This window comes from Hemitrygon akajei, chromosome 21 (assembly GCF_048418815.1).
Source record: "Hemitrygon akajei chromosome 21, sHemAka1.3, whole genome shotgun sequence".
In the NCBI taxonomy this organism is placed as follows: Eukaryota; Metazoa; Chordata; class Chondrichthyes; order Myliobatiformes; family Dasyatidae; genus Hemitrygon; species Hemitrygon akajei.
Window position 1 is genome coordinate 44,448,244 of NC_133144.1, and position 17,649 is coordinate 44,465,892.

Sequence of the window (17,649 nt, forward strand, 5' to 3'; positions counted from 1 at the left end):
GACTTCCATCATTTACACGAGGAAGAATCGTTAATTTTTATTTAGAGGAAACCTATGTGGTCACAGAGAGAACATACAAACTTCTTACAGACAATGGTGCAATAATAGTGTTACACAACCTGCTAAGCTACTGTGCCACCTTCTGGATCCTCTTTTGGATCCTAGGCCATCTTAAAATCCATTGATTCTGAGAGGGATTTTGAAACTTGCAGTGAATAGCCAACTATAAGGGAACCCACTACCACTGCTTTATCACTTCCTGTCAGAGTCACCTTAGGTTCAGGCACTCCTGTGCCTAAAATCACTTTATAAACATACAATCATTCTATGTATATAAGCTTTCTTATTTATTTATCTTTTTTATTACTGTGTTCTTTATTTTATTGTGTTTTTCTGTTGCTGTATCAGATCTCAAGTAACGATTATCTCATTTTCCTCATATCCTGGATATTTATTAAACAATCAAATCTTGAATTAAGGTAATTTCCTTGTTTTTAATTAATTTGTTTTAATTAAATGATTTTGAAATTTGTAGTTTTGGACATTTTTAGATTTCCTTTAATTCAAATTTCAAATAATTGAAGCTTATCAATGCTTCAGTCCCATTGAATTGCTTTTGAATAACACTAAAAACTATAAAGCAACCCTCACAGCTATGTAGCACTGGAGTCTCTATTGAAGGAGACTAACATACTTCATGCCACCAAAGTTGGCCCTCTGCATCCATATCTACCTTGTAGGTGTCAATGACAGGTAGCAGTAATTGTCAGTAAAATGAATCCCAAGAGAGTAAAGCTAACATATTATATTAAAGATATAAATGGACATCATTGTCAGTATGAGTACCAGTAATGTATCGATGAACTGGACCAAATAAAATACAAATATACTCTCCAGATGTAAGCAATTGACCTCGTTCCTGCCATGAGGTCATCTATGGAGGCTGCCACTTTATGCAGAGAGACTCCAAGTTCTCCATTTTGTGAACTTAAGTTGCTACGCTTGAACACTTTTTTTTTAATTTTTTTATTAGTTTTTCACAACATTTTACAAAATTAAAAACTCCAAATCCCAGTGAGGAGCATTAATACAGAGCAAGGTTAAGCATACAATAACAATATGCTACAAAGGCAGAGAATTTAACAAAAAAGCACCTAAATTAAAGACAAGTGAGTTTAGTGTCCTCCCCAAACCCCACAACACAAGAAAAAAAAACAACAATTCCAGACCAACCACCACACAATATAGAAAGTATAAGTCCGGACAGTCAAACTCCCAGACTGTGAATACACTTAGCAACAGAGGATAATAATGCCTACTACCAGAGAAAAAAAAGGGAGCTGAAAGCAAGGGACTGAAAAGAAAAAAAAACCCTAGTCAAGAGGAAGGTTATGAAAGTACTCGATAAAAGGCCCCCAGACCTTATGGAACTTTAAATCTGAATTGAGAACTAAGTAATGAATTTTTTCAAGGTCGAAGCAGGCCATAATGTCGTTAAGCCATTGCGCATGAGTGGGCGGGGCAACATCCCTCCATCTAAGGAGGATCAAGCGTCTCGCCAGGAGAGAGGCAAAGGATAGTATTCGGCATTTGGTCGGACCCAGACATAAATCTGTCTCGCCCCAAAAACCGAACAGAGCAATTAAGGGGTTAGGTTCTAGGTGCTGATTCAGAATACCCGATAGTGTAGTGAAGACATCTTTCCAGAATTTCTCCAAGCTAGGACAGAACCAGTACATATGGATGAGAGAGGCCACGCCCCTCTTGCATTTATCACAGAGCGGACTAATGCCAGGGTAGAATCGAGATAGTTTAGATTTAGACATATGGGCTCTATGAACAATCTTAAACTGTAAGAGACAATGGCGAGCACAAAGAGAGGTTGAGTTAACCGATTTGAGAACTGAGTCCCAGCTCTCCTCGGATAAGGAGATATTTAAATCCTGCTCCCAGGCCATTTTAATTTTATCCACAGGGGCCCGTCGCAAGGCTGCTAGTTTATCTTGGATAATTGAAATTAAGCCTTTACCTAGTGGATTAACGGAGAGAAATAGGTCCATAGCATTTTTCGCAGGCATTTCAGGAAAGTTAGGAATTAAAGGAGCAGTAAAGTGTCGGATTTGGAGATATCTGAAAAAGTGAGCGTTAGGCAGGTTGAACTTAACAGAGAGCTGTTGAAAAGAAGCGAAGCGGTTATCAATGAAGAGATCTTCAAAATGTCTAATGCCCTTCCTGTACCAAACATGGAATGCTGAATCGAACGTGGTAGGTAAAAAAAGGTGATTGTGTGCGACAGGGCTAGAAATGGAAAACCCTTGGAAACCATAGCATTTCCTGAACTGAGCCCATATACGCAAAGTGTGTCTAACCAGAGGATTAGCTATTGATCTGGGCAGACTGCTAGGGAGTGCAGAGCCAAGAAGTTCAGATATAGATAATTCTTTAGTGGAGCTCAACTCCATTGCCACCCAGTTAGGGCACTCAGGTTGACCGTGGAAGAAAGACCAGAAGGCAGCACAACATATATTAGCTGCCCAGTAATATAAGCAAAAGTTAGGTAAAGCCATGCCACCCTCTTTTTTAGATTTTTGGAGGTGGATTTTATTAATTCTAGAGCGCTTATTCTGCCACAGATATGACAAAATAATAGTCTAAGGAATCAAAAAAGGATTTAGGAATAAAAATTGGGATAGATTGAAATAAGTATAAAAATTTGGGGAGAACATACATTTTGACCACATTGATACGACCTACCAAGGACATAGATAGAGGTGACCATTGTACCAGATTCTGTTTTGTAGCATATGAAAGATTGACAAAGTTTTCACGAAAGAGATCTTTAAACTTCCTTGTGACTGTAATTCCAAGATAAGTAAATTGATTATGGACTACTTTAAAAGGGAGATCACGAAATATTAGTTCTTGTGCTTCTTTATTAATTGGGAAAAGTTCACTCTTATGTAAGTTGAGTTTATAGCCAGAGATCTGGCTAAACTGGTCAAGAAGTGAAAACATTAGAGGTAAGGATGTAGACGGATATGAGAGAAAGAGTAGTAAGTCATCAGCATAGAGAGAGACTTTATGCTCAACACCCCCTCTCCAAATCCCGGTTGAACACTGTTTTAAGGTAGATACAATGATGCGTCAGTAATCTGCTGGACTGGAGATAATTTCCAAATAAGAAGATATTTGTGGGTGTTCTTTGCTTAGATGTAACATGCGGTTTTGTGACTGTTTGGGTCTGCTATGGCCAAAAGTTCCCACTTGCTTCAAAAAGGCAACAATTACACCAGTGCCTAATGTGAACTGCCTTAATGACTATTGCCCAGCAGCACTCACATCGACAGTGATGAAATGCTTTCAGAGGTTAATCAAGACTAGACTGAACTCCTGCCTCAGCAAGAACCTGGACCCACTACAATTTGCCTATCACCCCAATAGGTCAATGGCAGACGCACTCTCAATGGCTCTCCTCACAGTTTCAAACCACCTGGACAACACAAACACCTATGTCAGGATGCTGTTCATCGACTATAGCTCAGCATTTAATACAATCATTCCCACAATCCTGATTGAGAAGTTGCAGAACCTGGAGCTCTGTACCTCCCTCTGCAATTGGATCCTTGACTTCCTAACTGGAAAACCACAATTAGATTGGTGATAACTTATCCTTCTCACTGATGATCAACACTGGCACACCTCAGGGGTGTGTGCTTAGCCCACTGCTCTACTCTCTATATACACATGACTGTGTGGCTAGGCATAGCTCAATTCCCAGGATAAATTTGCTGATGATACAACCATTGTTGGTAGAATCTCAGGTGGTGATGAGAGGGCGTACAGGAGTGAGATATGCCAACTAGTGGAGTAGTGCCGCAGCAACAACTTGGCACTCAACATCAGTAAGACGAAAGAGCTGATTGTGGACTTCAGGAAGGGTAAGATGAAGGTACACATATCAATCCTCATAAAGGGATCAGAAGTGGAGAAAGTGAGCCATTTCAAGTTCCTGGGTGTCAAGATCTCTGAGGATCTAACCTGGTCCCAACATATCTATGTAGATATAAAGAAGGCAAGACAGCGGCTATACTTCATCAGGAGTTTGAAGAGATTTGGCATGTCAACAAATACACTCAAAAACTTCTATAGATATACCGTGGACAGCATTCTGACAGGCTGCATCACTATCTAGTTTTGGGGGGGGGGGGGGGGCTGCTGCACAGGGCCGAAAGAACTGCAGAGGGTTGTAAATCTAGTCAGCTCCATCTTTGGCACTAGCCTACAAAGTACCCAGGACATCTTTAGGGAGTGGTGTCTCAGAAGGGCAGCATCCATTATTTAGGACCTCCAGCACCCAGGGCATCCCATCAGGTATGAGGTACAGAAGCCTGAAGGCACACACTGAGCGATTCAGGAACAGCTTCTTCCCCTCTGCCATCCGATTCCTAAATGGACATTGAAGCTTTGGACACTACCTCACTTTTTAAATATATACAGTATTTCTGTTTTTGCACTTTTTTTCATCTATTCAATATAATTGATTTACTTGTTTATTTATTATGTTTTATTTTTTTTCCTCTCTGCTAGATTATGTATTACATTGAACTGCTGCTGGTAAGTTACAAATTTCACGTCACATACTGGTGATAATAAACTGATTCTGATCCATGAGCTATACTGTAAATCTTTCTGACTTTGTTCCTAACTATTCTGAATCCTCCTAATGCTCTGCAGACTCACTACATCATCATACAGTCCCTCTCCTCCACTCAAGTTACTTGGGTCCACTACACTTGACTGATCATAGCCCAGATAAAGACGGCAGTGCCATGATTTGAGCTATACAGATTGTATTTTTTTTGTATTCTCCCAAACATCTCAATCAACTTAAAATACAAAGCCTTCCTTTTTAAGATATTAGTTAGCTTGCATTAGTATTTTCAAAAACAATTTCATTACTACTAACTAACCTGGGGTGCACTGAACAGTAACTTAACAAGTAATGAGTAGGATAAGGATTTTAAAAAAAATCCTGCAAATGTTAATACATTTATGGCAGTCTCTGATTGTAACATACCAATAAGAGATACTAATGAAGACAGCACTAAAAAGAAAAAAAAAGTACAATATTACATTATCCATTTTATCACAACTCAAGCCTATTATAGCTTACTTCTGACACATTAAAAATATTAATTTTTGCAGTTCTCCTGATCAGAAGAAAAACATCTCTTTTAAAACAATGAAACCTTATAAACATTAGTGAGGCAGCACCTCTACTTCCTTAGGAGCTTGTGGAGATTCAGCATGACACCTAACACTTTGACAAAGTCCTATGGATGTGTAGTGGAAAGTATATTGACTGGCTGCATCACAACCTGATAGAGAAACCTCAATGCCCTTGAATGGAAAAGTAGTTGATTCGGACCAGTAGATGAGGTAAATTCCTCCCCACCATTGGTCACATCTACATGAAACGCTGTTGTAGGTAAGCAGCACCCATCAATAGGATCTCCACCACCCAGGTCATGCTCTCTTCTCGCTGTTGCCATCAGGTAGAAGGTACAAGAGCTTCAGCACTCACAACATGAAGCTCAAGAACACTTACTACCCTTCAACCATCAGGCACTTGTACAAAAGGGGATACCTACTGAATTTTGAAAGGATTGAATAGGGCATATGTGGAGAGGATGTTTCCTATAGTGGGGGTATCCAGAGCTACAGGGCACAGCCTCAAAATTGAGGAATGACATTGTAGATCAGAGGCAAGGAGGAATTTTTTTTAGCCAGAGAGTAGTGAATCTGTGGAATGTTCTGCCACAGACTGCGGTGGAGGCCAAGTCAGTGGGTATATTTAATGCAGAAGTTGATAGCTTCCTGATTGGTCAGGGCATCAAAGAGTGTGGCGAGAAGACGGGTGTAAGGGGTTGAGTGGATCTGGGTCAGCCACGATGGAATGGCAGAGCATACTCAAAGGGCTGCAAAGCCTAATTCTGCTCCCATGTCTTCACTTATTCAATCATTCAAATGTTCCCACAACACACTTTCAAGGACCTTTCATCTCGTGCTCTAGATATTTATTGCTATTTATTCATGTTTTCATTTGTTTCTTCTGCACTCTAGTTGAAGACTCTAGTTGGGCAGTCTTTTGTCAATTTTATTACAGTTACTATTCTGTAGATTTGTTGAATATGCCTACGAGAAAATGAAACTCAGGGTTGTATATGGTGACATACTGTATATGTACTTTGATAATAAAATTTACTTTGAACTTTATAGACTACCCAACAGTCTGTGGGATTTAGAGGAACAAATTTGTAGAGCGATTGCAGACTATTGCAAGAAGCACTAAGTTGTGATAGTAGGTGATTTTAACTTTCCATATATTGACAGGAATTCCCAAACTGTAAAATGACTAGATTGGATAGAGTTTGTCAAATGTATTAAGAAAGTTTCCAGAAGGAGTACTTAGAATCCAATGATCTCCTGTTAGAGAATGAGACAGGGCGGGTGTCAGAAGTTTGTGAAAGGGAACACTTAGCATCTAGCTATCATAACAACATTAGTTTTAAGGTAATTTTGGAAAAGGATAAGTCTGGTCCTTGGGTTAAGTTTCTAAATTGGAGGAAGACCAATTTTGATGGTATCAGAAAGAATCTGGCAAATCTGGTTTGAGATAGGCTGTTTTCTGACAAAGGTGTACTTGGTAAGTAGGAGGCCTTCAAAATAGAATTTTTATCTGCCTGTCAAAATAAAAGACAAGGATACTAGGTTTCGGGAACCTTAGTTTTCGAGACATATTGTTGCCCAGGTTAAGAAAAAAGGAGGTGCATAGCAGGAATAAGCAGGTAGGAACAAATGATGTATTTGAATATAAGAAATACAACAGAACACTTAAGAAAGAAATCAGGAGGGCTAAAAGAAGGCATGAGATTACTCTAGCAGCCAAGGTGAAGAACAATCCCACAGGCTTCTACAGATATGTTAATTGCAAAAGGATTACAAAGGACAATATTGTTCTTCTGGAAGATCAGAATGGTAATCTAATCGTGAAGTCATATAAAAAAAATGTGGGAGATCTTAAATGGATTTTTTGCATCTGTATTTATATGGAAATGGACAGAGCCTATAGAAGTGAGGCAAAGCAGCGGAGAGGTCCATGGACCCAATGCAGATTACAGAGGAGGTGGTATTTGTGGTCTGGAGGTATATTAGGGTAGACCAATCCCCAAAGCCTGATGAGGTGTTTGCTCAGACCTTGTGGGAGGCAAGAGCAGAAATTGCAGGGACCTTAGCAGAGATAGTTCAATTGTCCTTAGCAACAGGTGAGGTACCAAAGGATTGGGGGCTAGCAGATGTTGTTCTGCTGTTTAAGAAAGGCTCTAAGTAATTTATTGCTGGTGAACCTGACATCAGTAGTGGGAAAGTTATTGGAAGTTATTCTAAGAGACCAGATATGAGTAATTGAATAGACATGGATTGATGAGGGATAGTCAGCATGGCTTTGTGGGTGTTATGTCACATCTAACTAATCTTACACAGTTTTGAGGATATTACGAGTAAACTTGATGAAGGCAAGGCAGTGGATGTTGTCAACATGGACTTCAGCAAGGCATCTGACAAGGCCCTACATGGGAGGTTGGTCAGGAAGGTTCAGTCACTTGGCATTCAAGATGAAGTAGTAAACAAGATTATAGATTGGCTTTGCGGGAGAAGCCAGAAAACAGTAGAAGAGGGTTGCCTCTCTGACTGGAGGCCTGTGACTAGTGGTGTGCTGCAGAGATCGGTGATGGGTCCATTGTTTTTTGTTATCTGTATCAACAATATGAATGTGGTTAACAATCTGAATCAGCAAATTTGGGGATGTAGTGAACAGCGAGAAAGACTATCAAAGCATGAAGAGGAATCTGGACCAGTTGAAGAATGGCAGACAGAATTTAATATAGGTAAATGTGAGGTGTTGCACTTTAGGAGGACCAACCAGGATAGGTCTTACACAGTGAGCAGTAGGGCATTAAGGAGTGTGATAGAATAAAGGATTCTGGAAATACAGGTCCATGAGTCATTGAAAGTGGCGTCACAGGTAGATCGGGTCATTAAGGAATCTTTTGACACACTGGCTTTAATAGATCAAAGTACTGAGTACAGGTGTTGGGATGTTATGTTAAAGATGTACAAGATGTTATTGAGGCCTAATTTGAAGTACTGTGTGTACTTTTGGTCACCTGTCTACAGGAAAGATGTAAGTAAGATTGAGAGAGCAGAGAAAAATCACTAGGATGCTGCCGGGACTGAAAGATTTGAGTTGTAAGGAAAAATTGAATAGATTACAAATTTATTCCATCAAACATAAAAGATTGAGCAGAGATTTGATATACAAAATTATGAAGAGTATAGATAGAGTAAATGCAGAAAGGCATTTTCCACTGAGGTTGGGTGAGACTACAACTAGAGGTCATGGGTTAAGAGTAAAAAGGATAAATGTTTAAGAATAACATGAAAGGGAACTTCTCCTTTCAGAAATGGTGAGAGAGTGGAATGAACTGCCAGAGCAAGTGGTTGGTGTGATTACAATTTCAACGTTTAAGTTTGGATAGGTACAGTGAATGGATGGGAGGGGTATGGAGGGCTCGGGTACGAGTGCAAATCAATGGGACTTTAAATGTTTTGACATGGACTAGATGGGCCAAAGGGCCTGTTTCTGTGCTGCAACTTCTATCACTCTTGTGACAACAGCAACAGTACTAACCTCTTAACTCATCAACAAGCTCTACAAATTGACATTAAATCTTTTAGTTTGTGTTTAGTCAAAATACTTTATTGTTAGAGCAAACACCAGGAAATCTGCAGATGCTGGAAATTCAAACAACACACACAAAATGCTGGTGGAACACAGTAGGCCAGGCAGCAACTATAGGGTGAAGTATTGTCGACGTTTCGGGCCGAGACCCTTCGTCAGGACTAACCGGAAGGAAAAATAGTAAGAGATTTGAAAGTAGTGGGGGGAGGGGGAAATGCGAAATGATAGGAGTAGACCGGAGGGGGTGGGATGAAGCTAAGAGCTGGAAAGGTGATTGGTGAAAGTGATACCGAGCTGGAGAACGGAAAGGATCATGGGACAGGAGGCCTTGGGAGAAAGAAAGGGGGGGTGAAGCACCAGAGGGAGATGGAGAACAGGCAAACAATTAAATATGTCAGGAATGGGGTAAGAAGGGGAGGAGGGGCATTAACAGAAGTTAGAGAAGTCAATGTTCATGCCATTAGGTTGGAGGCTACCCAGCTAGTATATAAGGTGTTGTTCCTCCAACCTGAGTTTGGATTCATTTTGACAATAGAGGAGGCCATGGATAGACATATCAGAATGGGAATGGGACGCAGGGATCACTCCCTACGCGACTCCCTTGTCCACTCGTCCCCCCCATCCCTTCCCACCGATCTCCCTCCTGGCACTTATCCTTGTAAACGGAACAAGTGCTACACTGCCCTTACACTTCCTCCCTCACCACCATTCAGGGCCCCAGACAGTCCTTCCAGGTGAGGCAACACTTCACCTGTGAGTCGGCTGGTGTGGTATACTGCATCCGGTGCTCCCGGTGTGGCCTTTTATATATTGGTGAGACCCGACGCAGACTGGGAGACCGTTTCGTGGAACACCTACGCTCGGTCCGCCAGAAAAAGCAGGATCTCCCAGTGGCCACACATTTTAATTCCACGTCCCATTCCCATTCTGATATGTCTATCCATGGCCTCCTCTATTGTCAAAATGAATCCAAACTCAGGTTGGAGGAACAACACCTTATATACCGGCTGGGTAGCCTCCAACCTGATGGCATGAACATTGACTTCTCTAACTTCCGTTAATGCCCCTCCTCCCCTTCTTACCCCATCCCTGACATATTTAGTTGTTTGCCTGTTCTCCATCTCCCTCTGGTGCTCCTCCACTCCTTTCTTTCTCCTGAGGCCTCCCGTCCCATGATCCTTTCCCTTCTCCAGCTCAGTATCACTTTCACCAATCACCTTTCCAGCTCTTAGCTTCATCCCACCCCCTCCGGTCTTCTCCTATCATTTGGCATTTCCCCTTCCCCCCACTACTTTCAAATCTCTTACTATCTTTCCTTTCGGTTAGTCCTGATGAAGGGTCTCGGCCTGAAATGTCGACAGCGCTTCTCCCTATCGTTGCTGCCTAGCCTGCTGTGTTCTACCAGCATTTTGTGTGTGTTATCAGATATAACATGAGTATTCCAGTGTACTAACAGGACATTTAGGAGATCATTTTTAATACCACCCACAATTCCCTGGTGCACCACTGTTGAAAAGGAAACTGTCATCTATTTGGGGAATAAGAGACGTTTAATCACTAATCTATCTTTTCACCTGAAGATTCAAATATTATTTCTTGGCAGCAAAATTTATATTTGCCACAGTACAGTTTCTCAATGACAGAAGGTGATCAAAAAAGTACTTATACTATGCAATCATGCATTAATTAAAGTGACATGATGGTACATAACTTCAAGAAAAATTCTCTAATTTTCTTACCAGCACAGTGAAAGAGGTCAGTCATATTTCCAGCATTATCCACAGAGAAAAAAAAATTCAAGCAGCAGTTCACACTGACAAATACAAACAAGTTGGATGAACTCAGCAGGTCGGGCAGCATCCATTGAAATGAGCAGTCAACGTTTCGGGCCTAGACCCTTCGTCAGGACTGAAGGAGGTGGGGGGAGGGTGGAAAACCAATCAGAGGAAAGATCAAGGGGTGGGAGAGGGGAAGCAGGGAGGGGATAGGCAGGAGAGGTGAAGAAGGAATCTAAGGGGAAAGCACTATGGGTAGTAGAAGAAGGCAGAATCATAAGAGAGGTGATAGGCAGCTAGAAGAGGAGACATAGTGAAAGTGGGATTGGGGAAGGGAGAGGGAGGGAATTACCAGAAGTTGGAGAATTCGATGTTCATACCAAGGGGCTGGAGACTACCCAGACGGTATATGAGGTGTTGCTCCTCCAACCTGATGAAGCCACACTCAGGTTGGAGGAACAACACCTTATATACCGGCTGGGTAGCCTCGAACCTGATGGCATGAACATTGACTTCTCCAACTTCCGTTAATGCCCCTCCTCCCCCTCTTACCCCATCCCTGACATATTTAGTTGTTTGTTTTTTTTCCTCTCTCTGCCCATCACTCTGCCTGTTCTCCATCTCCCTCTGGTGCTTCCCCCCCCCCCCGCCCCACTTTCTTTCTCCCGAGGCCTCCCGTCGCATGATCCTTTCCCTTCTCCAGCTCTGTATCACTTTCGCCAATCACCTTTCCAGCTCTTAGCTTCATCCCACCCCCTCCGGTCTTCTCCTATCATTTCGCATTTCCCCCTCCCCCCACTACTTTCAAATCTCTTACTATCTCTCCTTTCAGTTAGTCCTGACGAAGGGTCTCGGCCCGAAACGTCGACAGTGCTTCTCCTTATAGATGCTGCCTGGCCTGCTGTGTTCCACCAGCATTTTGTGTGTGTTGTTTGAACTTCCAGCATCTGCAGATTTCCTCGTGTTTGTTAATGTTACCATTTGTTTCTTTTTGCTAATATTTTTCACTAAAGATTTTGACAATATAAAGTGGGTTTGGCTGTTGTAACTCATCTGTTGATAGGCAACATTACAAAGGTCACAAAACCAAAATATTTGACTGTTTCTCTCTTCAGAGATGTTGCTTGATGTGCTGAATTTTTCCAACATTTTCTGATTTTGCAGCCTTTCTGTAGTCCCTCAGGGCAAGGATAACTTACATAAAACGCTAGTACTTGGGCACTGCTGTGGCTGATCATGCACAGACTCTGCCACAGGTGAAACAGAAGGTACCTGAGACTAAGGAGTATGGGAGATGGTATACTCTTTCTGCCATTTTTGTGACCCACATACTCTATAGCTTCTCAGTACCATCCTGGATAATGCTTCTCCCTTTTGATCAGTCATAGGCCAGGGATTACTACGTGTGTTGCATTCTTCAGACTTTGACAATATCATTGAAGTGTTTCTTCTGTCCTACTTTTAATCTCTTTTCAGGATGAACTTCAGGTGCCTTTTTAATGTTGGACACATGAACAATGAGGCGTCACAGCAGTGTAGTGGTTAGCATAATGCTATTACAAATCAGCAGCCTGAGTTCAATTTCCATTACTATATGTAAGACGCTTGTAGGCTCTTCCTGTGACCTTGTGGTTTCCTCCAAGTGCTTCTATATTCCAAAGATGTATGGATTAGTTGGTTAATTGGTCACATTGCTGTTAATGCGGCTCGTAGGCCAGAAGGCAGATTGTTCAGACATATTTCAGACAGGTTTCATCAAGACTGACCAAGAACTTTTTTTCAAAAAAATAAAGATAACCAATGTGTATTTCACTTTCATTGTTAATACCACCACCAACCCTACCCACCGTCAGATTTTTCTCACTAATAAATTCAGTCAATGTCAATTGCCTTTTGCTTACCCAAACACCTCTCTGTCAAACTACAGTTGCACACTATAAACTTGGATGTTTCTCTTACAACTAAAAGACTCCTCTTGATCAACCAGTCACTCACCTGATACATACCAACATGCAGCTCCTTGGGTTTTCAGTTTGTTCTACATTTTTAAGCTAGCACAATGCAGTGCTAAATTATTATCAAGTTCTTATGGACACTACAAAACACAACCCAGTAAGAAAAATAACAGACAACACTTGAGAAATTGTTAAATAAAAATTAAAATTGTTTTCATAAATCCCAGAGTTAGAACTTACTGATAAAGTCATGGATTAAGATACTGATTACAAAATCATCAAGCTATTAATTATAGAGAAAACTATTATGGATGTACCCAATTCAAATAGAAGGGAGTTCTGTGGGTAAAACTTTAAATAAATTCTAATTGGAATTAACTTCTAATCAAACTTTTAAGTTATTTACCATATATTTTAAAACCTGGAAATGATTTTACAATGGCTTAGCACAAAAGAAATTCTCCAAGACTTATCCCTCATCTTTTCTTAGGGCAAGATTCCAAGATTATTTCCTTGCATTGAAGAATAAGAACATAATGAGAATGAATTACATAGTGAAGTTTGTTTCAAGTAGTCTGACATAAGGTAAAAGAGTAAAATGAAATAGTAATGTCAGGTGTTTTCCTTTACACCAACCCTTTTGATTTTTCATTCATTTCTTCCTAGAACAATAACCAAACCATTTCCACTATACCTATTAGATAATTGGCTCTGAGCATTGACAGTTTTATTAACAACTACTCATCAAATATACTTGGAAGATGTGCCATAAAATTCATAAATTATAAAATGTAATTACAACATAGATAAAATAGGTGGTATCAATTTTTAAGGAATCTAACTAAATATTTCATTTTCTTTCCAGCTTATTCCATTTCAAGAATTAGCTGGACCAGACAGCATGAAGAGGCAAGGCAATAGGTATAGTATTTTTAAACACAGTCTTTCCGAAAGGTTAAACAGCAGGTTCTAGTATAAATGCTGCTCACGATCACCTAAGCTTTGATATTAAATGACAAATTTACATCTTAATCGCAACTCAATCCTCACCTCCACTCCCCTAGTTAAATCATTATTCCGAGGTCTCAGCTTGCAAACTATTCCACTAAGTATTAATCAAAGAACATAATAAAAAGTTTGTTGCCAAGCTACAGAACCCTGTTGTCATCTAATCCTTCCACAAGGTTTTGAACACATGACACAGTACTGAATTTACATTATGATGCTTTTAAAATAGTAAAGCAGCTCATCTCAGCACTGGACATTTCAATCAAACCTAAGCAGCATTTACAAGCTAAAATGCCTTTATAAGACCAAACCACAAATTCTGTAAAATGACCCTGCTTGTCAAAAGAAGCCAACATTCAGTTAATGACAATTAAAAATTATTGAATTTTTGATTTTCTCATCAACCTTGTCACAACATGGTGAGAACCCAACAATGTAACAAAAGGTGAAATCTTTTAAATAAAGTGTTGTACAATATCTTCTCAAAAGCAGAAACCTCTTGATTACAGCAATTTCATTTATAAAGGCCCAACTTTAATTTACATTCAATATAACTTCAGCTTTCAATAAGGAGATTATTTCCAGCCCCAACTCAAATAAAAATTTGTTGTAAAACTGCAAATGCTGCATATACATTTCAAGAATATACTGTATACCATCCATGGTCCTGTTCTGAAACAACATACCATCAACTCTGTTGTGAAAAATATCGCAGAGATCAGCTCCGTTCTTCTTCATTGACCAATCTTGGAAATCAAATGATTAATACTTTCAATTGAAAAGGCAAGTTCATTATTCACCAAAATAAATCTGCACCCTTGAGATGTTCTTGTTAAGAACTGTAGTCTATGCCTGCCTTGTTTAAATGCATTGGCCGATCCTGAATTAATACTTTGTTTTGATGCTAACAATGAATATAAAGGCAGAAAAAGCTGGAAATACTTGGCATCAGGCAGCAACAGTGAAAGAACAATATTCAGTTTATACTTTGGAGCTGAAATCCTCCCAAACAGTTCAACTGTTTGTGAAAAGGGAATAGGGAAGTGAAAGAGAAAAAAGTAATTTAAATGAGTAATCTGTTAAGTTCAGGACAGGAAATTATTAAACAGCAGACCAGATATTAACAGAAGTCAAAATGAAAGAAATCAAATACATAAATGAAACACAAACTGTGAATACCAAGGAGAAAGCGACAGAGGATAGATGGCAAGATGCAGTAAATATAAATAGTCAAGGAGTCCATCTTCTAGAGAAAAAAAAATGCCAACATGAACAGTTCAAATTTTCCTGGTAATGGTGTTCTGACAAAGAGGAAGCCAAAGGTGGATGAGAAGGGTGCATACATCAAATTCCAACATGATCATTTTACCCATCCCCAGAAACATCAATATAATCATCCCACATTCCTTTTACCAAGCATGAAGGGAAACAAAGGAATTCTGGCAAAGGTCTGAAATTGTTGAAATCTTAGGACAGGTTGCACAGTATCCAGTACAAAGTTGTAAAGACTGTGTGGAAACAGAGCCAGTAAAAATGGTTCTTAAGGGTAGCAAATATATGTAGGAAATAATCGAGAAAAGAAGCTGTACAAGCAGACAGAAGAGGAAGTCCACAGAGAAAGTGGCATTAATAGACCATGGAGAGAAGATAGAAGTAATATGGCTGCGAAAAGTAATAACTAAAAAGATTTATACATTGCAGTTCTCAACCTTCGATAGCCCAAAGCACTTAACAGCCAATCAACCACTTTTGAAGTACAGCCATTGTTATGAAGCCTTTGTCCTGTTCCTTCCGTTGATTTTTGTACAAGCTCCCACAAACAGCATAATGATCAGATCATCTATCTTTGTTCAATTGATTAAAAGACAGATACTGAATAGGTCACCAGAGTAAACTGCTACAGTTTTCTACAAAACCACTTTGGAACCTTTAAAGTTTATTTCAATTTAATATTGCACCTAAAAGGTGGTGTGGGGATTCTTCAATAGTAAATTGGGGAAGCACCTCAAGACCCTGAAGTAGAAATTGAACTCTCAACCCTTTTACTTGGATTGGATACTGGACACATGTAGGAAATATCAAAGAAAAGCAAGCATCCCTGGAGAGAAGACAGATTAAATTTTAAGGCGGATCACTAATCCCCTACGTGCTACAAAAAAAAGACTCAACTGCTTGGGAGTTTTGCTTCACATTTTACTTGTTTGATTTTTTGTATTCCCTTGAATTTCTTAAAACATTTTGAAATGTAATTTTGATCTTTTACATCTATACATCAAGAAACCTAACAAAAAGAAATACATGGACCTGAAAGTGAACAACACAATATTTAGAAGTTGAGGTATAGTTTGGATGTTCTCAACAAGAAACAATGAGAGAAGGGACCTGCAGTTGCAAAGTGAAACTTCGGGTTTAAAAAGCAAAATGCTGGTGGAACTCAATGGATTAGGCAGCATCTGTGGAGGGAAGTGAACAAATGATGCTTCAGATCAAGATCTTTCAATAGGAATCCTGCATAATGGTCTAGACCCAAATTGTCCACCATCCTTTTGCCGCCGCTGATGCAGTCCACCGGCAGTTTGTTTCTTTGCTGCAGATCCCAACGTCTGCAGTCTCTTGTGTCTCCAGGCAATTAAGAAGTCTGCTTTAGTGAATAAATTCTATCAAATTTAAGAATAATGATTGGTAATCTCAACAAAACACTCAATTCTGAGATGGTTTGGCAGAGTAAATTCATAGAATTAATTTCTCTTAAGAATTTATGACTACAGTACACAAACTCAGGAGAAAAGGTCAGCAATTTGGAATAAGAGAAAGAAAAGCATTCATCAAGACAGTAGAGTTTTTGCATTGATCCCAGATGCAGATGTATGGCTCTTGAGTATATTCAAGGAAATCAATAGATTTTTGAACACGACACAAATGAAGGGAAAGCGATTAACTGAGAAAATGGAATGAACAACACGTGATTTTAATAAAATGGTAACACAGACTAGAGGCATTTTTATTATGTTCAGTGCAAAATAGTCTAGATCAGGAAAGTTTGTTGATTGTATGCTCATGCAAAAGATGAATTCCAGATTGATGGACAAGATCTATTTTTTTGAAAAATCCAAAAACGTAAGGGATTCTGCAGATTGTGCGTTGCTATGAAAAATCAAATAGTTTGAAACAAACTAGTTCTGATGTATACATCCTTGTTACTTGTACTCATTTATGTTTGCATCAAATATTGAAAAATATTAGAAAAATCAAATGAATTCTGGATGACATGATCAGTGAAATGACTTCTATCATGCTCAGCATTAAGAGTGCTTCAATAAATAATAAAAATATATCATGGCTATAACATATGGGAATACTTTAGTTCTTCATCTCTCACTCTGTAGCGTTTTATCTTCAGCATGAATGTTTCACCATTTTTAACTGTCTGCTTAGAGTATGGGCCCTCCCTTACTACAGCTAGCTTTTTGGTCCCTGATATACAAAAACCTTTGTTTCTCTGTTGCTAAAAATGTTGGCAGTAAAAACATGGTGTCAAGTGTCAAGAAAAAGTGACGATTTTAGACCCAAAATCTCAGGGTTCTATATGGTGATATATATGTACTTTGATAATAAATTTACTTGAACTTTGAAAGGCAACTGATATCAGAAAGCTCCTGAATAATGTCTACATTTTCATTTAAAAACAATGAAAATTAAATACTATTCCTTTTGATGCAAGACTAATGAGTTCTAATGAAATTGAGGAGATTAGCTGGTCTTACCGATCTTACAAGGAGCATCCTCAGGCAGATCGACATCCAGCATAAGGTCATTTTCATCCAGATCACCTGACTCCAGATTGTTCAAAATATCCTACGAGGACAAAAAGGAACAAAAAATACTTAGAAATATGCACAAATGGAAGTATGCTTTTCCCTTAATCAGACTGAAAAGTATAAAAAGAACTTTAAATTACAGAACAATCTTTTCGCAACTATGTGTCACCAACACATGCAATGTTATTTAATTGAGAGATTCAAATTAAAAATAAGAATTTATTTGCTCACTACTACATTTATTTTCAGGAATAAAGAGATGATAAACACAAAAGGAGTAACTTTTATCTTAA

At 39.3% G+C, this 17,649-nt stretch overlaps 1 protein-coding gene across 4 annotated transcripts in view; it reads right to left on the reverse strand.

The window, feature by feature from the left end:
* ccser2a (coiled-coil serine-rich protein 2a) overlaps positions 1-17,649 on the reverse strand; it is a 636,731-nt gene that overhangs the window by 441,653 nt on the left and 177,429 nt on the right. For all 4 annotated transcript variants that reach the window (XM_073025313.1, XM_073025314.1, XM_073025316.1 and 1 more), the window contains one exon: positions 17,303-17,393. In XM_073025313.1, the coding sequence (XP_072881414.1) occupies positions 17,303-17,393 (91 nt within the window). The remainder of the gene's footprint in view (positions 1-17,302; positions 17,394-17,649) is intronic.